At 56.1% G+C, this 25113-nt stretch overlaps 1 protein-coding gene across 11 annotated transcripts in view; it reads left to right on the plus strand.

The window, feature by feature from the left end:
- The window catches only part of MYT1L (myelin transcription factor 1 like), a 389060-nt gene that overhangs the window by 315915 nt on the left and 48032 nt on the right, over positions 1-25113 (plus strand). For 10 of the 11 annotated variants that reach the window (XM_059132785.1, XM_059132784.1, XM_059132783.1 and 7 more), the window contains 6 exons: positions 1193-1300; positions 5004-5215; positions 11686-11936; positions 13160-13396; positions 15522-15643; positions 16494-16562. In XM_059132785.1, coding sequence (XP_058988768.1) covers positions 1193-1300; positions 5004-5215; positions 11686-11936; positions 13160-13396; positions 15522-15643; positions 16494-16562 — 999 coding nt within the window. The remainder of the gene's footprint in view (positions 1-1192; positions 1301-5003; positions 5216-11685; positions 11937-13159; positions 13397-15521; positions 15644-16493; positions 16563-25113) is intronic. The other variant, XM_059132791.1, reaches the window with a different exon arrangement.

A 25113-nucleotide genomic window follows, 5' to 3' on the forward strand; every position in this document is an offset into this window, starting at 1 on the left:
GACATGACCAAAATACTGGCAGAGGCCCAAAGTGCTCGTTGGGGACCGTTTGGCATGACCGTGGGCCAGGTAAACGGGCTTGCTCGGCGTCATACTTTTGCTCTGGACAATCCCAGTCCTCTTACCTCCTATCCTGACTTCTAAGCTGCACACGAAACTCAGATCGTATCAAACGCTCCTTCACCAGTAGCTGGACGGATCTGTTCGGATGGGTCTTTCGGCCTCGAGCGCTCATGCAAAACTATATCCTAAATGAAGGAAACTGTTAGGAGTTCCATCTTATGTTTTACCCGGCTGTCGGGTAAATTTGGTTACTTGTGTTAAATTCATAATGAAACAAATTGCAACCCTGTGCGCATCAGAGGCCGTCTGGCCTTAGCCTGCAGGAGAAAGGAGCGATCTGCGGAGTGGTAAGGCTGTGCAGAGCCCTGTTTGAAACGGTGTTTAGTCTCCGCTGGCTCATCAGTCCTGGGCTTCCCGTGTCCGTGAGACGTGACGGTCTCGCGGCGTACACATCCATACCTACGTGCAGCTCTGTGCAGACGTGCGGAGCGTAGACACCGTGACTTCAGGAAGAAGAAAGGCGGAAGCCATGGAGCCCGCACGCTGTCTGTCCCATAGATACTTAGTTCCAAAACAACACTTCCGAGCGGTCCTAGAGAGCACGCTCCTTTCTTCCCATTCATTCCCCCAACCGGGGGAGGGCGAGCAGGGGGCTGAGAAGCCTCAGCGGCTGGGACAGTGACGCACCCACCGTCAGCTGAGAGCTCCCCTTCACACCAGTCCATGAGCTGTTGTTCCTGGGCTTTTCAGCAGCTCATCCCACCCCTGCGGCTTGTGCTCCTCTGCAGAAGCATCCTGGGGTGGAGTCTGTGTCTGTCATTTCCACTCGCTCGTGTCCTCCTGAGGGACACAGAACTGGGCTCGCTGTGGCTGGCAAGGGCTGAGTGTGCTTCATGCACGGACGGCCATCAGGGCCATCCCCTGGAGACCCCCCAGGAAGTCACGCACAGCACAACCATGGTCATTTCTCCCTGTCCTAGCCGGCCCCTCAGGAATGCCCAGGGCAGGTATGGGAAGCTGCTTGGGGTGCTCTGGTGCGGACCAAAGGAGAGGCAGGGAGGGGGCGACGGGGCCCGTGGGCCGCAGAGCCGTGGGCGGAGTCGACTCACTCTGTGCTCTGTCCTCACAGCCTCTCCGGATGCCCCATTGCTGCCGCAGAGAAACTGGCAAAGGCCCAGGAAAAACACCAGAGCTGTGACGTGTCCAAGTCCAACCAGGCCTCAGACCGAGTGCTAAGGTACCAGATGCCGGCCGGTCCTGCCGTGAGATTCACATGTACCTGACCCAGCCCCTGGAGCACTGGGGGGCTGGAGGGCTGGGGGCCTGAGGGTTCTGGGGGGCTAGGCGGTTGGGGCACTGGGAGGTTGGGATGCTGGGGGGCTGGGGGGCTGGGTGCTGGTGGGCTGGAGGACTGGGGGCGCTAGAGGGCTGGGGGTTTGGGGCACTGGGGGTTTGGGGCACTGGGGGACTAGGGGTTTGTGGGGCTTGAGGGGGAAGCAGGGGGCAGCGGGCAGTCTCACCCCGAGGGCAGGAACGCAAGTGTTCGGTGGCTCAGTTTTAAGAGCCAAGCCCCCCAGGTCCACAGGGCCTGTGTGAGGTGGGGGCCACCTTGCTCTCTGGGACTCTGTCCACCCACTGGGAGTCTTTAAATGAGAGTAGATGATGTGTTTCTGGTTCTTTCCGGCCAGGAAGGTGTTTTGTTGTTCTGGGCCTGCTAGATGGAAGCGAGGCACTTGCCACCTTCATGAGATGCCCAGAGTCATCCTAGTTTAACTTGGAGCCCAGAACGGAGAACCCACCTGCCTCCAGGCCTTGCGGTGCAGGACGGCCAGAGCCTTTCTCTGTGGGGGAGCCCCCCCAGGGGCCGGCCCCTCTGTCCCCAGACACCCCAGGGGTTATGAGCAGGAGGCGGGGGAAGGGCGGCCGAGTGACTTACCTGAACCAGCTCAGTCACGGACTGTCGTGGGAACACCGCAGGATCCCCTGGTCCAACCCCGGTTTCAGTGGAGGAAGGGAGGCTCCCGGGAGGGGCGGAGGGAGAAGCGCCCACCCCAGACCCCGTCGGTCAGCTCTCCTCTCCACTGGCCCCCCCACACCCAGGCTGCACGGCCGTCGTCCTGACTCCTCAGTGGACACGGTGGTACAGACACGGTCCCAGGTCTTCCCAGGGGGTCCTGCGGGCTGCGGGGCTGCCCACCTCTGGGAGGGGGGAGCAGGTGGCCCCTCCGAGGCGGCGGCCATGGTTCCAGTCGCAGACGGAAAGGGAGCGTATACGCTAGCGCACACGCACACGCCGGTTGCGGTACGGGAGCTCTTCGGGGTAAATCTCGTAGGAAAAGGCCGTATTTAACTGGTTTGAACACCTGCTTGGTTTCGTTGTGCATTAGCTTAGTTTTCTGAAAGGACTTTACCGGTGGCTCTACACCCTTTTATCCTTCAATAGAAAACTTAAAATCTTTTTTGTAAGACTTTATTTATTTGTCAGAGAGAGAGAGCATGAGCAGGGAGAGCTGCAGAGGGAGACACAGGCCGCCCGCAGAGCAGGGGCCCCAACGGGGGGCTCGATCCCAGGACCCCGGGATCACGACCTGAGCCACAGGCAGATAGTTCACCTACTGAGCTGCCCAGGTGCTCTGAAAAGTTAAGATTTTTATGGAAAATGAAAAATACTTAAATAGACAAAAACAGGAAAATAAAAACCACTTATAATTGTACTATTTAGCGATAAACCCTCAATAAATGTTGGCGTGTGTTCTTCTAGATTTTTCTGTGTGGGGGTGCTAGCCGTCTCACGCGCCCCTGTGAGCACACAGAAGATCACGTTTGTTACTGGCAGGGGGGAGCCCCCCGCCAGGGCTCCGTCCATCTAGAAGGAATGGCTGTCAGCCGAGAACTGAGGACAGGTAGAGAGAGACCGAGGCTCGGGGCTTCTGTCCACATCTGCCACCTCTAGTCAGACCCCAGAGCTGGGACGAGCCCTCAGCCCATCCCTCCTGGGGACCCTCCTGTTGGGTGAGCAGGCATCAGGCGGGAGACGCTGCCCTGGGGGCCGCAGACTGTGAACACCACCCCAGACACGAGCCTCACACTGACGCACAGCCAGAAGCAGCAGCCCCGACCGTGTTTCTGTGGCTGTGTGGCCACGGGTCCCTTTCCAGAGGCCAGAGCTGCAGAGAACCACCGCAACGATCGTGGAACACACGTGTGCGGGCCAGTGTGCATATACGAACGATATCCCTCTGTGCCTCCAGCCGCGCATGGCGAGGCGGTGGGACAGGGCGTGAAGGGAAGCAGCCACGCCAGCCACGGCCTTGTCTCCGGGGTGTCCCTGTGCTCCCCAGCTCCCGGGGCACCGCTCAGGCACCTGTGTTCATGGCGTGAGCAAGGCCTAGAGGACCTGGTCTCCGTGTGGACAGTCCCCACAGCGTCTCCACACGGGCACGCTCACTCAGCGGGCAGGAAAGGAGACATGAAGGGAACAAAGAGAAAATAATTTAAATCCACACGTGGGGCGCAGGGGGCTCGGTCAGGAAAGCGTCTGCCGTCAGCTCAGAGCATGAACCTAGGGTCCTGGGATCGAGCCCTGCATTGCAGGCGGGGGTGCGGGGGTCCCCTGCTCAGCGGGAGGCCTGCTTCTCGCTCTGCCTCTGCCCCACCCCCACTCATGTGCGCTCCCTTGTGCTCTCAAATCAAATTTTAAAATTTTTTAAATCTTTAAAAAATACATAAATCCACACTCATTTAACTAGGAGTTGAAGTCTCCGAGCAGACCGTGCGGCAGGAAGACGTCAGGGCTTCCGTTCCTATTCCGGTCTTCCACTCCCCGGCCGCAGCGGGCAGACTCCGGGACAACTTGTGCACATCCCCAAGGCCCAGCTTGTCACCGAGGCCTCTGCTCCAGGCCCCGCTCCTTCTGAGCTGCTCCTAACCTTCTGAAGGCTTGGGGATCGTGCCCTCCCTAGCCCAAACCCTCAGGCCTTGCCCGCCGGGCAGCCCCCCCCCCCCCCCACTGATCCGGTCCCGGGTCACCAGACTCCTGGGAGTCTCCAGAGAGGCTGTCGGCGCGCCTGCGTCTCTCCTCTGTGGTTTCATTCCCTGGATCTTCACCTGGACACTCTGTCCACCCGCCCAGCTTCCTTCCCCCTGGACTCTTAAAATCGTGTCCCATGCCGCGTGCTTTCTGAAGGCAGGGCGAGGGCCTCCCTGGGCCTCCACAGGCTCCCCGGGCACGTGCCTCAGATAACAGGCCTTGGGCGACTCAGCACGGCACTCGTCACCTTGACAAGAAAGGCTGAATAAATGAAAGCGGAACGACTGTGTTGGTGATTCGGGAAAGCCGTAGCTTGACGGAAGCAAAGGGACCCCCCCGCACTCCCCTTGTAAGTCTCAAGTCACTTCCCCAAACACCATAGAGACCCCTCCCGCAGAGGTGGACGCGGGGACACGCCGGCACTCGCACGCACAGCGAGGCAGAAGCGCGATGCGTGTGGTGAGCAAGGGCTCCTCGTTTCCGCGCTGCCCTCTGCACTGGGGACGGCCCGGCCTCGCGTGAGAACACGGGCCTGCGGGCGCCTCTTTGTTTTCTGTTTTCGTGTCCAGCCAGGCACATGTCATCTTGTTTGGGGTCAGCCCACATCCCTATGAGATTTTCTTTATTTCTTCTTTTATTTTTTTTAAGGGAAATGTCTTAGTAGCTCACCTCCTTTGGCACAACGCTTACTCTCTGAAGCCCGTGCAAAAGGAAGCTGACCGGCTACCTGGTGCTCCTCCCGCGCCCGCGGGCCTTTAGGGGAACGGCTTTCGTGGGGCCGGGAAATCCCACACCCGTGGCCTCCGCTCGGGAAGGCGGCGGTGAGCGGCGCGCCCTGACGCCAACCGGAGCCGCATCTCACCGGCGGCCGTGGGAGGGCGAGCGGTGACTCTTTCTCGTCTGCCCGCAGGCCCATGTGCTTCGTCAAGCAGCTGGAGATCCCTCACTACGGCTACAGGAACAGCGTGCCCACGGCCACGCCCCGCTCCAACCTCGCCAAAGAGCTGGAGAAATATTCCAAGACCTCGTTTGAGTACAACACTTACGACAGCCATACTTACGGCAAGCGGGCCATAGCTCCCAAGGTGCAAACCAGGGATATATCCCCCAAAGGATATGATGGTAGGAGGTGCACACTCTTTAAGTGAGAGTCACGCTTGCCGTTGATAATGTTGTTGTTGTGTATATCCGTTTCCTACAAACTGGTCGAGCATGGGGTCGCTTGATGGGGCCCAAAGAAAGCACGTGCACAGGCCACGCTCACCTGTGTGCCCCCAGGTGTGGGTGAGAAAGATGCCTTCCCTGGAAGCTTCCAAAGCAGCTCCTTCGGGCCGCGTTGGAACGCGCAGACGGAGGCGTCGGCTCGCGCGCTTCCCGATGCCCTCCCCGTCTTCATGAACGTCCTTCGGGCTTGGCTCCAGCACGGAGCCACCTGGGAATGCCAGACGTAGCCCCCAGAGCTCCTGGTCCCTGGAGGACCTGTGCATGCCCCCCTGAGTTCTCAGCCTTGGGTGCACATGAGAGTCAGCTGGGGCGCTCTGAGCGTTCTGACGCCCAGGCAGCTCCGGGACCAAATGATTGGCTGCCCCAGGGCCGCTGCCTGTGCGGTGGCCTTCTGTGCGTTACCGGTGACTCCAAGGTGCACCCAAGAGCAGACAGCTTCTGCTGGTGTCAGCAGGCCTCCTTCCAGCAGGGGCGGGCCCTGGCCTGTTTCCCCCTGGGGAGTGGGGCTGGCAGGGCCTCCGTGGTAACCTAGCTACCACGCCTCCACCAAAAGCAAAGAGCAGGTAGAACAAATAAAGCACCACCTGCTTCTCGAGAGGGCGGGGCTTACTTGCCCCCGGCGGGCTCGGAGCTAGCTCTGGTCGCTTCCCTGCACTCACATGGTAAGTCGCTGAACAAGACAGGGGTGAGTGGGTCTCCTGATGTCACGTACTGCCTGACTGCCTTTCTGCTTTGAATTCTAGGATATGTGCCCTGAGTTGGCTGGGATGTGGGATGTAGACGTTTTGATGATTTATTAGTCTTATCTTGGTGTTCTGTAGCAGAGGAGAGGAGATGGCCCCTTAAAGATATTTTAGCTCTTCTCAGAAGAAGGTATTTAATTAAAATCATAGCACACCAAAAAACTCATTTAAAGTGAATGGCTGGGGAGTTCCAGAACCTCCTCACCATTCAGGGTGAGTCGCCGCACGTGTTTCTGACGTAGTCATCACTTGCCTTAATAACAATCCGTGCGCACAGGGAGCGAAGCTCGGTCGTTCTCTGGTGTGTCGTGTACTGACTCCTCGCGCGCATCGGTTCTTAACACCGAGGAACAAACATGTAAGTGGAAAAAAAGACAGTGGCTTAGGGTATAGCAGAAAGTAATTATTTTTGCTTTATCATGATTTGCCAATTTCTGGTTTGTCATCATTTTATCCATGTGACCGAAGGGCTGCACATGAGGGACCGAGAAAGCAAAATCCACACAACATCTCATGTGCCTCACGGCGGCCTGGGGAGGCGACCCGGGCTGCTTGTCTCCCACACCTGCTCGCTGCCATCGGCCTGTGCGGCCTGGTTTCCTTGACCTCGTCGTGACGGTTGGCCTTTGGGGGAGGTCGTGACCAGTAGAGCACATTTTCATGCTTTAATACCCATTAGTGGATTTGAAGTCAAACCTACTTGGTCTGTCCTCAGAGCGGAGTCATATTGAACAGGTGAACCCTTCTGGGTGTTGGTTTCCCCAGGAACGGGGTGTGACGACTGCGGTTCACTCTCCCCCACCCAGAAAGGACCTCTGGTGAGAAACCTTGGCTGAGTCAAACTCCTCACCTGGCCCACAAGGAAACAAGAATAGGGAACAAAAACTTCAATATTGGGTCTTATAGAAACAAAAGAAAAAAAGGAAGGAAGGGCCCTTTTACTGTAATTTACTGAAAAGAACAGCAGTGACTCCATTTCTCTCACACTAGATGCATCTAACGGACTTTTTTTTAAAAAAGATTTTATTTATTTATTTGACAGACAGAGACCACAAGCAGGCAGAGAGGCAGGCAGAGAGAGAGGAGGAAGCAGGCTCCCCTCCGAGCAGAGAGCCCAATGCAGGGCTCGATCCCAGGACCCTGAGATCATGACCTGAGCCGAAGGCAGCGGCTTAACCCACTGAGCCACCCAGGCGCCCCCATCTAACGGACTTTTAAAACATCAAAGGAAATGCCCATGAGGATGAGAGTGGCTGGGTCCGTTTTCTCGATAGGGTGTGAGCGGAGAGCTGTCCCTGAAGCCAGGCAGCACAGAGTGACGGCAGCATGTGGCCGCCTGCGGCAGTGACCTCCCCCAGACTTGCCGCGGGTGCAGAGAACGGAGTCATTGCTCCTGAAGAGAAACTGAAATGAGCCTGTTGCTGGGGAAGCATAACCCTTGGGAGCAAGGGGTGGGCCGCGGAGATGTCCAACAGGGGAGAAAAGTAGGACTTTCATCCTGTCTTCGGTTATCACACCTTAGGTCCCACCGCCTGTGTTCCAAACACTCAACACACGTTAAGTGAAGTGCCTGCGTTCTTCCAGACACTGGCTAGTTGCTATCTGTCTTTCTGTCTGTCTGTCCGTCCACCCATGCATCAGTCATCTGTTACGTGTCATCTGTCTGGCTCTTCGTTCCCTCTGGATAACAAGTGTCAAGGAGGAGCAGGGACCGGCCGGAAGGCCGTGGGACGCACGCTCGCGTAGACAGTGAAGCCAGACGTCCGCTCGGGAGGGATCAGCAGGAGGTTCATCAAAACGGCAAATCTCGCACTTGAGCATGAGCTTGAGTAGAAATTATGCAGAAGTAGAAGATCCATGGGTTGGTAGGAAGGACTTGTGGCCTGACGTGCCTCAGCGTGGGGACAGGCACCTGTGCGGCAGGTGAGGAAAGGGCCCTGCGTCCCCGCCGTGCTGAGGAGCTTGGGGAGCTCTCCGCCGGGCGTGGGAGCCCGTGTGCGGGCGAGGGTGGGAAGGGGCAGAGGTTCCCAGACGTGTCTCGGCCCGGCCCTCACCGTGAGCAGCAGGTCGGGGTCTCCCCAGCCCGTCTGTTACAACGAGCTGAGAGTGGTGCTGATGTGTCTACACTGTTGGGTAGAAAAGAAGAATCTGTGCCATGTAAAGATTACATCAAGGTCCAATTTCAGTGTTCACAGGTGAAGTCATACGGGCCCAGCCGCTCTCCTGCATCGTCGGTGACTGGGCCCACCGCGCAAGGCAGAACCGAGTGGTTGTGGCAGAAAAGCCCCGACTGTTGTCCAGTTCTGACAGAAACAGCTGCCAAACCCAGTCAAGACCTCTCTGCTCAGGTCTCTGGGCAATTTATCACCACCCCAAGCTCTGCCCAAACCTAGAACCCCAGGCGCTCCCCTTGTGAGCCTCCCTGTCACTCCCAACTTCTGGATTCTCCAAGCTGAGCCTGTGATCGGCTCTGGACTTCCTCTGTGCTCCTCGAACTCAGCGCCGCCCGACGTGCTCAACCTCCCACTGTCCGCCCCAGGCCCTGTCCAGGCCTCCTGCCGGCAATGGCTCCCAGAACTCCTCAGGAGCCATCCGGAGGCCCCAGGACCGGGCCTCTGGCCTCCTCACCCTTCCCTGCCCCGGCGCTCCCTGGAACCCCTGCCCTCCTGCCCACATCTGCCAGCGGGCTGCCCCACAGCCTGGCTGCTCCAGAGCCTCTCGGAGCTGAGTCCTCCTGGGAACGTCCCTCCCGGTGGTGCCCGTGCAGAGCCGGACGCCTGTTCCTGGCCCCCGTGCAGCTCTGGGTCTCCTCCTTGGCGGGCTCACGGGTAGACACCTTGTCTTCCTGCCAGGCCGTAAGCTCCTGTCCTCGGTCTCAAATCGCCGTGCCGGTGCCGGCCGAGCAAATGCTGCCTGTTTGCATGAGTGAGTGGGAAACGAAGAGTCTGTACGGGGAGCCAATGCTTTAAGTCACAGGAGCAGGTGGTGCGCAGAGCCCTGAGCTGTATTCTCACAGGAAAGCTCCTTTTCCAAGTAGCACTCACCACGCACAGAGCCGTGTGGGCACCGTGAGGGTCGGGGCATGAGGGCGCACAGCCCTCCGGGTGCACCCAGGTCCCCCATGGCATGAACCCTCAGGAGGCGCACCTCCAGACTGTGCTCTCTGTCTGATTTTCACAGAGCTCTGGGCTTCACCTCTTCCATTGTGTCAACACAGAAGAAGGTGGACATTCCAGGTGGGAGATGCACACATTTAGGGAGACTCACAAGTAGGGCAGGGTGAGAAGAGGCTCTAGGTGAATGTGGTTGTTCTTTTTTTTTTTTTTTTTACTTTGCCATATTCAGCCAGTAGGAATCCCCTAGAGTCTTTCTTCCTCCGAGAGAGAGAGAGAGAGAGAGAGTCCTGAACGGGGAGTTTCTCAATGCGGTGCGAGGCCTGGCGGGCTGCCACGGAAGCCGCACACGGGGAGGCGTGGCCTCCATCCCACCCAGGGACAGGCCAGCACCCAGGAGGACAGGGACCGGTGCTGCCTGCTGACCGATTGGAAAGGGGAGAGTGTTCTGTCGTGGCCACCGGTCCCTGCTGCTGGCTTTGTGAGCGATTTCCAAACGAGCGGTAATTGTGAGGACCTGCACTCTTAGTTTCATTTTGAACAAAACAAAGATGTGCTTGCATTCCCTGACAGGGCCCAGGTGTGTGGCTGCCTGTCCCGCCTGCGTCTCCTGGATCAGGCTCGTCTGAGGTCGCCCCCAGGTCACTCACCTGCTAGCACCCTGCCCGGTCCTACCAGACTCCAGCATCTGGCGAAGGAGACACCCTTTACCAGGAGTCCGGGGCCATTTGCTGTACACACATGTCCTGCTGACGCTCCCCTAGAAACTGAAATGTGCTTATTTCAACATGAAATGGCCATTTTCCTTATTTATATGCATTCCATTACTTTTCTGAGCCAGCGGCCGGCCCTCATCAGGGAAAAGAATCCTCAAAAGTACTTTCGCGTTTCTCCCACAATTTCTGTGGTGTAAAGCCACAGACTTGAGCCCCAGGGAGACTACCCCAAGCCGCAGACTCCGTGTGGTTCCCCGTGCCTGCTGTGCAGGTCCCGGGAGCCGACCCTCGAGGGAGGGTCTCTATCGGGCCCCCTACATTGCTGCCTCAGCCTCGTGGGACGTCTCTGTGCTCGGACCCCACACCGTGGCCTCCGATGCTTCAGTATGTGCACCCGCAGAACGATGAGGAAGGGAAGGCCATGTCCCAGACAGGTGTGCTGATTTGTCCTCACAGAGAGGGACCCGGCCGGCACAGACTCCTCCGGCTCGGGGGTCTGAGTGTGTGCAGCCAACCCTCTGGTCCACGTGAGGGGACCTCCTTCAAATGGCCACCTGCCTGGCAGCGGCTCAGTGACGTTCAGTGGGGGTCGGGGTGGCGCCCGGTGCCAGCACCACTGGGCAGCCCAGTGGTGGCAAAAGTAAGGGCGTCTCGGGTCCAAAGCGGAAAGTTATCCATGACGAAAGCTCATCACAGTGTTCACTCACTCTGAATGTGGCGCTTTGGGCAGATTCTTGGTGTGGCTCATGGTGACCAACCGCGGTGGCTGTGTGGGGTCCGCTGTTTGGTTCTGTGGTGTTGGCCCCTTCCTTTGGGAGGAAAGCACGTACACCCCCTCCCAGCAGGGTACTCAGGTCCCAGACCGCTAGGGACAGTGTCAGACACGCAGGGAGAGCTGGCTAAGCTCGCTTCGGAAAGGACATTCAAAGAGGCATGCGGGGTCGTGCAAGAGGGGCTTGCTGGCGGAGTCGAAGACACTGTGAGGGAAACGTCTGTGGGGGGCTTCACCCTGGCTGCTCCGTCCATGGGCAGAACTCCAGGGGAGACCCGTCCGCCCTACAGGGGACACCCTGTGACTGTACTGCCTTTAGCAATGGCCACGGACCCTTAACAAATCAGCCACCAGGGTTTCCCCAGCGGTGGGCCAGAGGAGACTTCCAATCCACCATGAAAGCAACATTTGCTCCAAGTACCCGTACCCGTATGCTCCTGGTGACTGGGCCTTTGCCCCCTGTGTCCTGTGAGCCAGGCTCCCTGCAGGGGACAGCACGTGGGACAGCGTGTGGCATGCGCTGCCCTGCGTACCTTGGGCCCAGCCGTGCCCACGGATGTGCCCTGTGCCACTTCCTCCACGTGGCTCTCGATGCGACCCCCAGGGTGGGGCTCTTCTCGGGGAAAGGGGTGCTTCCCTCCTGTGTGCCCAGCAGGCCGTGGAGGCCCCTCTGGGCTGAAGGGGCAGCCAGTCTCTGGAGGGAGGGGGTCTGTGGGCCCGGGCCACCCGCTGAGCGGACGGGCAGTGAGGACCGGGACACCCGTCCTTCGGCCTTGAGCCGGCTGCCCCTTCCGTGCAGCAGGTGGCCGAGTCCCCATCAGGTACGGCCGTAAGCAGACGGGCAGCGGCCCCACCGCGCACCCAGCTCTGCCCGGGAAAGGCCAGACGGGCTCTTCCCCTCCATCGCCGCGGGTGTCCCCGGGGCCGTTGGGAGGGGCGTGGTGGGGGTGGCGGGGCGCGTGCCCCGCTGTGCTGTCGGCCGGCAGCGGGGACCCAAGTCATCGCCGTGCCCGTGTCTCCCCAGCAAAGCGCTACTGCAAGAACGCCAGCCCCAGCAGCAGCACCACCAGCAGCTACGCGCCCAGCAGCAGCAGCAACATGAGCTGCGGGGGCGGCAGCAGCGCCAGCAGCACGTGCAGTAAGAGCAGCTTCGACTTCGCCCACGACATGGAGGCCGCGCACATGGCGGCCACGGCCATCCTCAACCTGTCCACGCGCTGCCGCGAGATGCCGCAGAACCTGTCCACCAAGCCGCAGGACCTGTGCACCGCGCGGGTACGCCCAGTGCCGGGGGTGGGGGCGTCCCAGAGCCCGCGACCCTGCCCCGCTGCCCTGGGCAGACACCCCACCTGCTGGCCCGGGCTGGGGCGCGGCCCTGAGCGGAATCCAAGGCAGGCGAGCGCTGGGGGAAAGGAAGCAGCCCCTTCCCATCTTTTTTTCTTTTTCTTTTTTTCTTCTTTTTTTCTTTTTGCTCTATTAAAGCTAAGACTGAGAGAGTTTAGTCAAACATGATGCAGGTCAAACCTGTAAGCAGGGGCGCTCCCTGGCACGAGGGGCTCCGGCACAGTGACGCTGGGCGGTCTCGGGGCAGCAGCCTGGTGGGCCCCCCCCAGCCGCTGCCTTCCACTCCGACATCCAGAGGGGAGGCGCCCGACGCGGGAGGGGGCAGCTTTCATGCGGGCGCTGAAATCAAATGTCCGCTCTAGAGCACGTAACCCCCTGGGGACACACGTGGTGGCGTGTCGGCAGGATTCCCCGCTCCGTCCTGCGCGCATCCTTCCTTGCTCCCGTGCTCCAGAGAGGCGAGCTCTGCACACTTCTTTTTCTGTTGGAAAGCATCATTTAAAAAAAAAAAAAAAGAAAAGAAACTCACCCAGTACGTCTATTTTTTTAAGTCAGGTGGCTAAACCACAGGCTTGCTGGAACAGAGCAGGTCAAGGACTCCTTGAACTGATTGCACATCCCCCTCCCTTAAGCCCGTCAGCACAGGAGTTCGTGCTGGAAAGTGAATTCTCGCTGCTTCTCCCTTGCCCCTCAGTGCCTCTCCCTCATCTCGAAGTGTTCGCACCCGTGAAGCGGAGAAAGCATTGCTAAGCATAAACGCGTATCTAGCTCTGATCTCTGAAATGTCATTTGAGCTGGAATAGAATGGAGATTAGGTCCCTGTTTGATTTTCTTCGGCCTATTTCTAAGAGCGGGGACGCGCCACAGGGCGCGGAATGCAAGGAAGGACGATGCGTCCACTGTACGCGTGTGACACAGAGAGAGGCAGGTGTCAGACAGACGACGGGTCATCAGCCAGTGAAGAGGGGCGTTCCCCTGCCATCCAGTGTTGTGGCCAAGCGCAGGCCAGCAGATATGACCCAAGGGACCACTTCGGCTCCCTTCAGGAGTCCATGCACAGGAGACCGCAGGAGGAACCCAAGCTTGAATTCTGCACTGGCTGAAGGCAGGGCTGCAGCTGGGCCTGTGTGATCAGTATGTCTCTCTGTCCGCAGAACCCTGACATGGAGGTGGACGAGAATGGGACTCTGGACCTCAGCATGAACAAGCCGCGGCCACGGGAGAGCTGCTGCCCGGTCCTGACGCCCCTGGAGCCCATGTCCCCCCAACAGCAGGCGGTGATGGGCAGCCGGTGCTTCCAGCTGGGAGAGGACGAGTGCTGGGAGCTGCCTGTGGACTACACCAAGATGAAGCCGCGCAGGACGGACGGCGGCGACACTACCGAGGTCCCCGTATGTCCCCCTCCCTGCCTGCTGGCTTGGGGTGTGGGGTTGGGCGTCCATGGGCTCCCGGGGTATGACCTCCGCCAACAAGGGCTGACCACACACTTCGCTGCCCAGGGCGAGATTTTTCACAAGTGCTGATTTGGTGAAACAAATCACAAACTCTCTTCAATGATGAATTTTATTCTCTCTCATGTGCATTTTGGTACCAATTTTTTCTTCTAAGAAAATATGTCAACAGCAAGCCAGTCCATTTTTCTGGTGACGTGTTACTATAAAGCACGGTTCTCCTTGCAGATAGGGAAGTGTACATCTTAAATGCTTAAGTGATTAGCTACGAGTTATTAGTTAGCGAGCCCTTTGAAACTAAGGGTAGTTTCTGTTCTCAAAGAAACCCAAAATATTCAGAGGGTATACTCCAGCCCTGAAAAAAATCGTTTTAGTACTATCACCTAAATCTTTGTTGAGCGCACTATTACCAAACACCTGTGTCAAGAACATATTTTTAAAATACAGATCTCCCCTCCAATCCAAACATAGAGCTTGCCTATGGAAGCGTCCCTAAGTTGAATGGCATGATTAATTGATTTATGTAGAAAATATTTTGAGTGTTCCCAGACCCCAAAAATTACCTCTCAGGTTTTGATTTTCTGAACCTTAGGACACACATTGCTAACAGGTGCACAGATAACCTGAGATCAAGCCCAGATGCTCCCAGACCCTGCTCCAAGCCCTGGAGCTCGATGCCAAGAGGCTGAGCCTGGTTCCCGGGGACAGCGTGCAACAGAGCCGTTCAGGAGGCTCAGCCTGCACCTGCCGCTCCCACAGCTCGCCACAAAACCAGCACTGAATGCTACGTGCACTTCTTGCCTTTTTTGTAAAAGCAAAAATATTATTTGGGTTTCTTTCTTAGCAAAAGCAGGTACTAAAGTGGGTCTTTCAGAAGAGCAAAGTGGTGTGTCATAAGCTTTGGAAAAGTGGGGGACGCCTGTAGCTACAATGGTCACACTCAAGTTACTAAAGTAGTTAAAATATCCTCTAGGCTAAGAAAAGAAATGAAGAAACAGTTGTTCTTTGTTGTACTAGCTTTTTCTCCAGTGTTCAGTTCTGAAAATTATGACATCTTCTTTATTCATGGAAAAAATAAAAATCCTTTTTAAATACAATAAGGAGACCACCATGAAAGCAATCGCTTCTTAGAAAAACAAGGAAGTGCAGAAAAAGGGAGCATTAGCTATTCATAGGATTGTCAAGAAAGGCACCTGGCTATAAGGCCGTCCGGTCCTAAAGCCCGATGTCTTCATCCTTCGCGCTGATCCAGGTGTCCAGGCACCGTGGAAGAACAGAATCGGAGTGGCAAGGAGAATCCCAGTCCTTTCTCTCCTGCAGTGCTAAGTCATTGCTCCCAAATAAGGCGTGGCGTTTGAGTCTCTGAATTTATCTTAATTAAAATTAAACCCTCATAAATCGACAGAAGTGTTTGCATCATACAGACCGTCCCAGAAGTGGAACCGCTCTCCTGCGCTCATGGGACGCGTCTGCGGGGCGTCGCCATCTATGGGGATTCTTAGTTACTGCAGGGCCACTCGCTGTGGGCAGGGGAACGGGGCTTTAGAGTAGCGAGAACCAGGACAGGCAGCTCAGAGGGCCTTCCCTTGCCTTGGGCTCTAAGCTCACTCAGAATCCTTCCCGATGGTTGTAAAAGCCTCATCCTAAAATGCCTGTAGGGTTCGTGGTGGAGCTTTGCTGGTCTGTGTTGGATGAGAGGGGGCGAACCCCAGCAGGTGCCCCCGGACCCTGAAGGAAAGAGACTGGCTGGGAAATGGTGTCTCTGGTTTCCAGACCAGTGGCCTGCCCCCTTCTAAGTGCCCCGGCAGAAGCCCCGAGTAAGGACCTGCCCACTGACAGGAATGCATTTAGAATGTGGGGGCAACTTGGTGAGAGACTGAGGAGCCGAGTCCAGGCCGGCCCTCTCAGAAGCCCCCCGGGCCCGGGACAAGGGTGTGGCCGGTTTGAAAGGCGCGGGGTGCAGGAAGAGGGGAGCGCGCCGGAGGCGGCCGGCCCCGGGGCCGCGTCCATGCTCTGCGCGCCGTGGGGTCCCCTGCACGGCCCTGAAGCCGTGTTTTGCCTGCAGCCAGAAGACTTGGACCCGTTCCAGGAGGCTCTGGAGGAGAGAAGGTACCCGGGAGAGGTGACCATCCCCAGCCCCAAGCCCAAGTACCCCCAGTGCAAGGACAGCAAGAAGGACTTGATCACGTAAGCACAGCGCGGGCTGCCCGGCCGCGCCTCCGGACTGCCCCTCCCTTCGGCTTATTTTTAAAAACCGATGTGTCCATGCCTTGCCGTTGGAGCATGCGACGTCCGCAGCACACGAGTGTCTCCGGCTGCCGGTGCGGCGGGGCGGGGGGCTGCGGGGCGCGCTGGCTCGCGGGGCGCTCTGTGTGGCGGCGCCGCCCCTGCCGTCTGTGCTCGTGCGTTTGGCAGCTTCCCCGGGCGCCTGAGTCCCGGTGCAGACATTGCAGCTAAACTGGAAACAATGAAACTTTCATAAAGTTTTTTTTTTTTTTTAAACATACTTACTATTCTGGCTGTTTTGTTTTTGTTTGGTGGCAGATGTCCAACACCAAGGTGTGATGGGAGTGGTCATGTGACTGGTAATTACGCCTCACATAGAAGGTGTGACTTCAGTTTTCTCATGGTGGATTCTGTCTTTTCGATTTATTGTTTTCAGCTTACCTCAACAATGCTGTCGAAGTACCAACGTCGAATTTCGTGTCAACCCTCCAAGTGCTCTATGTTGACCTATAAATCCCGTGTGCACATTGTGCAGTGCTTTTCATAGGCAAGTAAGCCGCCATGATTCGGACAGTTCTCCAACATGGAAACCAAAGAGCGCAAATATTTTCATACTATTTTCCAAAAGGTGTTTATTAACAGACACATCTTCAAAGAAGAGAATTAATTATACAAAAAAAAAAATTCAATATACAGCACTTGCCCCATCGCTTTCTGCATTAAACTTTTTAGTTTCAACTGTATGTCGTGTTTGTCCGGGAGCGTGAGCCGGGGGGCGGCACTCACCTCACTCTTCTGGCCTGTCTTACAGTCTGTCAGGCTGTCCCCTCGCCGACAGAAGTATCCGGAGCATGCTGGCCACCAGCTCTCAAGAACTCAAGTAAGATTTCATGACAACCGTTCTCCTAAAGACCTGTCACCTAGTAGTAGCACATGGAGGTGTCCCATGTGAACACAGGTGTCTTTAAACAGACTCACTGTGCACGCAGCACCTCGACACCACATGCGGCCGGTCCTCGGGACGTCGGTCACCTCTCTGCACAGTCTCTCTGCCTCTTCCCTCTCCTTGGTCTTTAGCGTTCTTGTGCCGTAGCCTTTCTGTCCTGAATGGTCTAAAGCCTCAGCAGTTTCTGTCCTGAGACACGTGCGCACGGAAGGGAGGTTGGACGGAGGTACTCGAACATTCAGGAAGTGATTCCAACCTAAACAGTGAAGGATCGACTTTTTTAGAAGTTGTAGTTCATATGATTATTTAACATATGGGCATTTAGAAAGCACTAATGACAGAAACTCTCCACAACAATAGCTAGTTCCCTCCGCCTGCTGCGGTCCTCATCGTGGTTCCTCTAGGGCAGCATCGGGTCACGTCCACTGGCTCGCTGACGGGGACGGTCGGGTGCGCCAGTTCTCAGACGGCCGCCCGCCAGCTCTGCTCTCCCGTCCCCTGTGCCTTTAGTGTTTCCTGTATTTTAAGCGTAAATCTGACCCCTTACACTTGTATCCCCAGACTGAGGTCTGTCTTCCCGGTGTGTCCAGAACCAGAGTCCGCTCCTACGTGGGTTTTGGGAGGCGTCTGTACAAAGTCTCAGAAAGCGGGTGAAAGCCTTCGCTGCTCTAGTCAGAGGAGATAGTGGGTGTGTGTCAGGAAAGAAGGGCTAGACCTGAAAGTAGTTTCACAGCAGAATGAGGACCAAGAACCCCAGAAAACTCTTCTTTAATTACCCGATGTGTCGTAAACAGTGTCACATCCAACTGCCTGGCTTCCATTTTGTTTGGAAACTGCTTTATTTCCAAAGCAGAGAAAGATGCTCCTTGGAGTCCCTATTGGATTCCTTTCCCGAGGATTTCACTCCACATCTCGTCCCACCGCGATCGACCAGGTTGTCTCAGAGTACAGGGCTCCATTTCACACCGTGTCGTTTCTTACAGGGTCCCTGTCCAAGGCCCTAGTGCCATAGATCACCTGCTCATGCTCAGTGGCCTCCTGAACTAGCCCCTGCATCACGAAACTCTTGGCGTCTTCTTCATGGCATGCACACGTCCGGAGGGCATCCTCTAGCTTAATGGTTTTAAAGCCTGTAGTGTCAGCCCCGCAGTGCCTGATGGGGAAATAGCTCTTAGGACCTCACAACGGACAGACTTAGCAACAACAAGTCAACCCACTTTGTTAAGACATCTTTTCTCATGGCTTAAAACCATACTCCCCTCATGATCAAAACGTGGTTAACTGCACTTGGAACGTGGCCAGCACATCAGACCATGGCAACTCCCCTTTGAATCTCTTGATGACGAATCCTTTGCAAAACTCTGGCCTTTGTCCAGCTCCATAGGCCAGCTATAAGCAAGAAAGAGCCTTTGCACCACGGGCATGTAGGACTGCTCCCTGCTGGCTAGCGTCTCAACACCCCCGGAGGCCAGAGTAGCCTTCTGAGGGCCCGGTTGTTGCTGGTTTTCATCCCTTGGCTCCGAGCAGAGCTGCCACTTCTCCGGTTCCAGTGCTTTCTCCTTCTCTCCTTTCATCCTGGAAGATGGCGTGGGGTCCGCCCATCCACATCTTTGGAGGGCAGGGCATGGCCTTCCTGTCCTGCCGGCCGGGGCTGGAGGGGCCGCGCTCTCATCCTGCCTCTTCTCGGGTGGGAGACCGCATCTTCAGAGAGGGATGGCCTTTTCCGAGTCGTGGTCGGTCTAAACATCCTACTCATTTGTAAACTTGTCTTTGCAACAAGTGAATCCCAATTTGGTTGATCCTTCCCAAGAAATCTAAACTTGACCAGTTTTCCGAAGCTTCAAAACTGTGGGTACCAATTAAATGTCTGCTGTCAAAAGTTTAATACTAAAATGACTGATTTTTACTTGCTAAGTCTTTCTAAATGGAGGAGACCATAGATTACAACACGTGATTTCTTTTAACCGTTTACTTAACAAGACCCTTCTATTCATGTCCTTTAATCTGAGTCGCGGAGGCCTTGTAAGTAGTTTTTCCTGCGTCGGGGCATAGGGTGATGCCATCCAGATCGAGAGGAATCGCACATGTGCTTGTCAGTAGCATGTCCTCGGAGTTGGGGGAGAGCCCGCCGCGGCGGCCGCTTCCTGACAGTAAGAGCATGCTGTTCAATTTCTAATTGAACAGATCAGATTTCTAATTCTTCATAAAGACATGTTAGGCAGGGTCCCCATAACCTCCCAAAAGTTCTGTGTTACGGAATTTTCTGGAAATGTTCTTCTTGTCACACTTGACACTGAATTTCAATAGTTGGCTGTTCACAGGACATTCTTGGTCATGGAGAGAGGAGAAACTCTTGGTGTTGGCTCTTCAGACCTCTTAAACTTCTTGAGATAACACTTCGCTCTGATCTTATCCAGGCCAACACATCTGGGATGTTCTTAAAAAGAAGTGGGTAATTTCATGTCTAACTATGTACAATATGTAAACTGAAAATGTATTAAAATTCAATGTGTACATGAATACCGTCCAAACTCTTTCCCTGGTCCCTGGTCCATCCAGCCAGGGCCGGTGGCTCGGGAGGGAAGGGAGGCGGAACGGGAGAGCTGCGCACCTGGGGGAGCCCTGCAGCTTCGGTGCCGGCTGTCACATGCAGTCCCGCAAACCTTCCTCCGCGCCCCGATTCCCAGACATGACACTCACCGAGACCCTAGTCCAAAAAGCTGGGGGGGGCAGTGAATAGAATTGTTCAAATCACAGTGATTTTTCAGTAAGAATTCTGCCTAACAAGAGCTCTGACTCTGAAGGGAAGTTTCTTCTCCAAAAATTCCGTTTGCTAAGATGACCTGAAGGGAGCAACGGAAAGGAGCCGCCAGTCACCTCCGTCATTGTCGCCCTCTCTTCCGAGAGCCCGTGTCCTCCCGCCAGGAGCCCTCCGGTGTCCAGATGCGCCGTCGCTGTAGACACGGCCATGCCGGAGGTGCCGTAGCCATCTGAGGCTCCAATTTAAACCAAATCAAAACCAATTTCAATCAGAGGCAATTAGCTCTAAAACAGGCCCTCAAATTGGCTTCCGTTCACACTTCGGTCGGCCAGATTTAGACGCCTCTTTATTATTTGGCTCTTTCTCTTTCCCAGCGGCAGCTCCTGCGCTGGTGAGGTCCGCGCGAGAAGGAGCTGCCACCATCAAGTCTTGGCTTTTGAACTTGTGCGTCCTCAACACGGGGTGCTGGGGGCCCTACGGTTTGGCTCTCTGTCCTTTGGAGAGTTTTCCGGTGCATTCTGTAAGCCTCCATGCATCACCTAGGCGCCTTCACCTGGGACAGGGAGGAACGTTAGCTACAGCTACTGCAAAACTTTTTTTTTTTTTTTTCAACATGGTTACATTTATTTAAGTCAAAGAATTAAAATGCAGACCTCGGGCCACACTATTACTTTGCTTCAAAAGCTCCTTGTTTCTAGAACTGGCTGGGGCTTAGCCGGCTTGGTGGCGGGGGCATCCCTGCCCGGGGTCCCGCCGCCGCTGTGGTTCACTGTGCGGGAAGCACGCCCGCGTGCACCAGCTCTCGCGGAGATCCTGTCTCCGGAATCGCTCACCTGCCCGGGTCACATAGTAAATCCACAGCCGTGGTGAGTTCTCGCCGCCCCCCCCTCGGGCCTGGCTCCTTCAGCAGAGGGCACGCTGCCTCGTCCCCTGCGGGCGGCAGCCATGGGGGGAGGCCTGCTCCTCAGGGACGGGAAGGACTGCAGGGCCACAGCCTCCACGCACCGGGCAGGCCGGTCATACGCCGTCTTCCCCTCGCAGGACCCCTCGCCTCGGTTCTCCGATTCCTGTCCTGCCACAGGCCTGTGCCGAGAAGCTGGGTGTGCGAGCTGGACTGCGCGTGGCTGGGAAATGGGCGTGGGAGTCGCTCCGCGGGTGACCGGCTGTGGACAGGGGCCGCTGCACACTCCGTCTCCTCTGAGAGGAGCACGGGAAGCGTTAGGCCCGTTCTCCAGGCGTGGACCCTGCGGGATGGGAGGCCGGGCGGCTCAGGCAGACCACGGGCCGTCGGGGGCCGAGCGCCTTCCCACCACATCACAGGACCTCCTCCGATCGGTGAAGTCGCAGGGGAGCCTCAGTGGCAGGCAGTACAGGGCCCGATGCTGCCAGCAGCCGGACCCACAGCAGCTTGCCCGTCCTCCCCAGACACAGTGTGGGCTCATGGCCCACCGGGGCTGTGCAGGGCCCCGTTCCCCCACAGCCCCCAGAGAACCTACCTCCGCCACAGAAAGGTTACGAGGTCTGCACCCCAGTGTGTTTGTGAAATAGCCTAAGAAGTGTTTTGTCACACAAAGATTTTTTATTTTATCGTAATAAGTAGGACTGATGTAAAATAAGTGAAATATATGAACTACAGGCAGGCAGAGTACAGTTGAACTTCTGAGATGAGAGTGTTTGAGGGCGACTCCAGCCAACACGCAAGCATACAACATACACGGACGACATGCACACGGGTGGACACGGGTGAACACACACACCAATGGACATGCACGTGGGTGAGCACACCGGTGGACACACAGGCAGGAACACACAAGCAGGCCAAGAAGGCTGCGCCCCTCAGTCCCGCCTCACGGAGACTCTCAAGGACGGGGAAGGGTCACTGGAAAAGCCACTCTTCCTCTGTGTCTGCAGCCCTGACGCCACCACCACGAACACGGTGGGGGGGCCTCGCTGACCCGCGTCCTCAGCTGGTGGCAGCTCTAGCTCCATCCCTGGGATGAGCCCCTCCCCCTCGTGGCCAGCGTCACACCCGCATTAGTAAGTAGGTGTCCCAGGTGTTCAGACTTGGGGTTACATTTTACCAGCTTCACCTCAGTATATCCACACAAATCAGCCAAAAACAAAACCAAAAACAACTTTCAGTGTCTCCTTCACTTTATAATGTGAGCTGTACTTTCCAGAAGTCCCCACGGGGTCCTCCAGCACTGTGTGACCCGTGGTCTGGGCGCGGCCATGTGTGTGGCCCACGGTGCAGGGGTGAGTTGTGTCTGTGACCCACGGTCCGGGCTCAGCCGTGTGTGTGACCCGCGGTCCCGGGCGGCCGTGCATCTGCGGTCTGGGTGTTGTCTTCTTCATCCATTTATGCCCCGCGGGTTCCAAGTTAGGGTGCAGGTTACAGAGAAATTCAGCGTCAGCAATCAGGCTTGGGTCACCAAAGGAAGGCAGCAGATGTCGGCTGAGTTTCAGTCATGAAGACACTCTGCTTCTCCTGAGTTCTCAGTGTGAAATGCAGTAGCGTGTGGTGTGGTCAGAGGGGAGCGCCTTCCATACTGCTAGGCCGCAGGGTCGTGGCCGGCAAGGGGTGTGGGGGCACGGGGAGTCGGTTTGCGGCCCATTGGACTCGTGTGCTGCTCTCTTGCTGGTGTGTCCCGACAGAGTGTGTGCGCACACACGTGTGAGTGTGTAAAATGTACGCACATGCGTGTTTGTGTGTGCATGCACGTGTGGGTGTGTATACATGTGTGAGTGTGCATGAGTGTATGAGTGTGTGAGTTGTGTGTCCATATATGAGTGTGTGTGCGTTTATGGGTGTGTATGTGTATGTGTGTGTATGCTGTGCGTGTGTATGTTTATGCGTGTGTATGTTTATGAGTATGTGTTCATGCATGTGTGGGTCTCTGCACATTGTGCATGTATACGAGTGTGCACACATGTATGAGTGTGTTGTACGTGAATGAGTGTGTGTGTTTATGGGTATGTGTGCATCTGAATATGTGGGTGTGTGTATGCTTCTGTGGCTGTGTGTGTGCTATGTGTGTATGTGAATGTGCATACGTGTATGAGTGTGTGGGGGGTGTGCGTGTATTAGTGTGTGTACATGTGTGCGTGTACATGTGCATACATGCATGAGTATGTGTGTATATATGAGAGTGTTTACACTTATGGGTATGGGTGTGGGTGCGTGTGTGGGTGCGTGTGTGTGTGGGTGTGTGTGTATGAGTGTGTGTACGTGAGTGTACGTGTGCATACATGCATGAGTGTGTGTGTGTTGAGTGTGTGTGCGTGTGTTGCACCTTGGCGTCTCCTGCGCACTCACAGCTGTGCCTGTGTCCCACGTCCCGCGGCCGGTCCGAGGGGCGACCTGTACAGTCCCTGGGCTTCGGGCGACGCACAGACTGACGTTTTCAGGGAAACTGGGAGCTGTGCTGTTGCACTCGGTCATTCACTGAAAAACCTGTAATGGTGCCTGCCCTCCGGGGACTCACAGTCGGTCTTTTAAGACAGAACAAAAAGAGAAAAAAAAAAACGTTCCATCCAGAGCACCTGGGTGGGCAGGGAGCACAGAGGAGTCCGGGGAGCTGGGGGAGGGGGCGGGCGCCTGGAGCCGGCCCCGAGGGGACCAGCAGGGAGGCCCCGCGGCCCCAGACGTGGGACCGAGCGCGCGTGGGGCCGAGGGCCAGCTCGCATGAGAGGAGGAGCGGAGACAGCAAAGCCCGCCCTGGGAGAGCAGCGCGCCTCGCAGCAAGACGGCGTGGCCACACGTGTCTCGCCTGCCTCCGACCGGCCTGCTCTGCCGCGCCCCAGCTGCAAGGCCTTGGCCGTGGGACCCCATGTCCGTCCTACGAGGTGGACCACAACGTGTGACATCATCAGAACAGGCGTGGAGGGCTGTATGTGTCTCGTTGTGACAAACCTGGGGAGGATTTTAAGGCCATGAGGAGGACATTTTCCCGGGAACTTTGTCTTAGCATTCCATTCCCCGTCTGGAGATGATGAAGCGTTTCCTCGGGCATCAGAAACCACTGAGTGATCTCACCTATTTCTGAACAAAGAGTAATTTGTCACCTAATCAAAGATAGAATACAAACCGTCCAAGAATCAGCCTTTGAACAAACGTATGTCTTTATCTCCGGACCGGTGGTGTCTCTTTATAAAACACCGAGCTGATCTGGCGCGTTCGGACAAAGGGAAAACTTCCTTCCTGTCCTTAATTGTGCCGTCGGAACATTGTTTAAATATCGACGCACATACGCATATGTGCACTATGTTATCAACGTAGTCACCCACGTACGTCGTGTCTGTCCGTATTTTGTTGTTGTCTGTGTTGTGTTGAGAGGCCGGGGGTCAAAGCTGGACACACTTCCTTCTGTGAAGCGCATCGGGGCGTCTGAGTCTTCACACGTCGTATCTAGTTAAATGTGGCTTCTCACCATTATTGGGAATTTAGTCCCACTTTCGTCTCCTCCCTGGCCCCCTGGGGTGATCCTGAGCAAGGACCCCTTCAACCGCGCAGGACCCCGCATTGCTGCCAGACACGCAGACCTGAGCTGGATGAGAAGCCAGCTTCTGTGGGGCAAACCTCTTGCTGAGAAAGACTAGGCTATGTCGGCCTTAAATTGTAAATTTGAGCTTTTATTCCAGTAAACACTTCACTAATTTATTGTTCCCTGGAGCAAAATGAACAAAATTGGAAATAAAGTAGATGTTCCCTTTGGGAAATTATTGACAAGGATTTTGGAGGGCATTTTTTTTTCCCTGGCAATTTCCGGAGGGAGAGCCACTCTCTTTGGTTTCTTGCTCGTTGGGAAAGGCAGGCTTTGAGGGGCGAACGGGGAGGCAGAACAGCTCACGAGCGCACCGGTCGAGTCTTTGCTCCAAACCAGGACCGGGGACCCCAGGAGGGACAGTTTCAGGGGAGTCACACCTTGGGTCTTGTGTTCTTAGCTGTGGCCTTACAGAGAGAGCGAGTCCCTGGCACGAGGGAATTTCATTTTTTCGTTTCTGTAGAAGTCCCCGGTTCTACGGGGCCGGATGGTTTTCTCTACGGGCAACGGAGAAACAGAGATGTGACGTCTGCTTTAGAGACCTGTCTCACCTGGTTTGTTTTGTTAAGGAAAAAGCATGCAGGGCCAATAGTTTCTAAAATCAAAACGAAAATGTAATTTGGCTTTATGAAAGGGTGTGCCAGGGCTGTCCCACAGACCTCTTCAGGGCGAAGGACTAGCATGTCGTAGACCCACACCGTCCACCGTCCACGTGCGTCCCTGTGGCTGAGGAAGCGGACTTCCCGTGCTGTCCCCTTGTCACATCTAGCGCAGGTGTTACAGGCATCAAGCGGACGTCTGACCGGGCCGTGCCACGCGGTGACTGCGTCCACATGGTTCCTCACCTCTTCTCTCTACATTCCCATAAATGGGAATAGTTTATTCCTGCAACTGAAAAGCTTCTGGTTTTTTCAGCATCCGGCTACTCAACGTTCTTGTTTTATGATTAAGCCACAGACGAGCGGGGAGATCTTTTACCTTCACATCCTGGCCTCTTCTTTGAATCTAATGCCGCATGGAGACCGATGAGAACGCGGCGCAACCAGACCTCACCGGGTGACCAGCTTCAGAAGAGGGCACCGGCGTTCCGCATGATCCCACTGTTTGGGACCATTAGAGAAGCGTCCACTAGAAGCCGCTAGAAAGTCTGTTGTGTTATTTTAAACATATATGCATCTTC

The sequence above is a fragment of the Mustela lutreola genome, chromosome 9 (assembly GCF_030435805.1).
Source record: "Mustela lutreola isolate mMusLut2 chromosome 9, mMusLut2.pri, whole genome shotgun sequence".
Taxonomy (NCBI): domain Eukaryota; kingdom Metazoa; phylum Chordata; class Mammalia; order Carnivora; family Mustelidae; genus Mustela; species Mustela lutreola.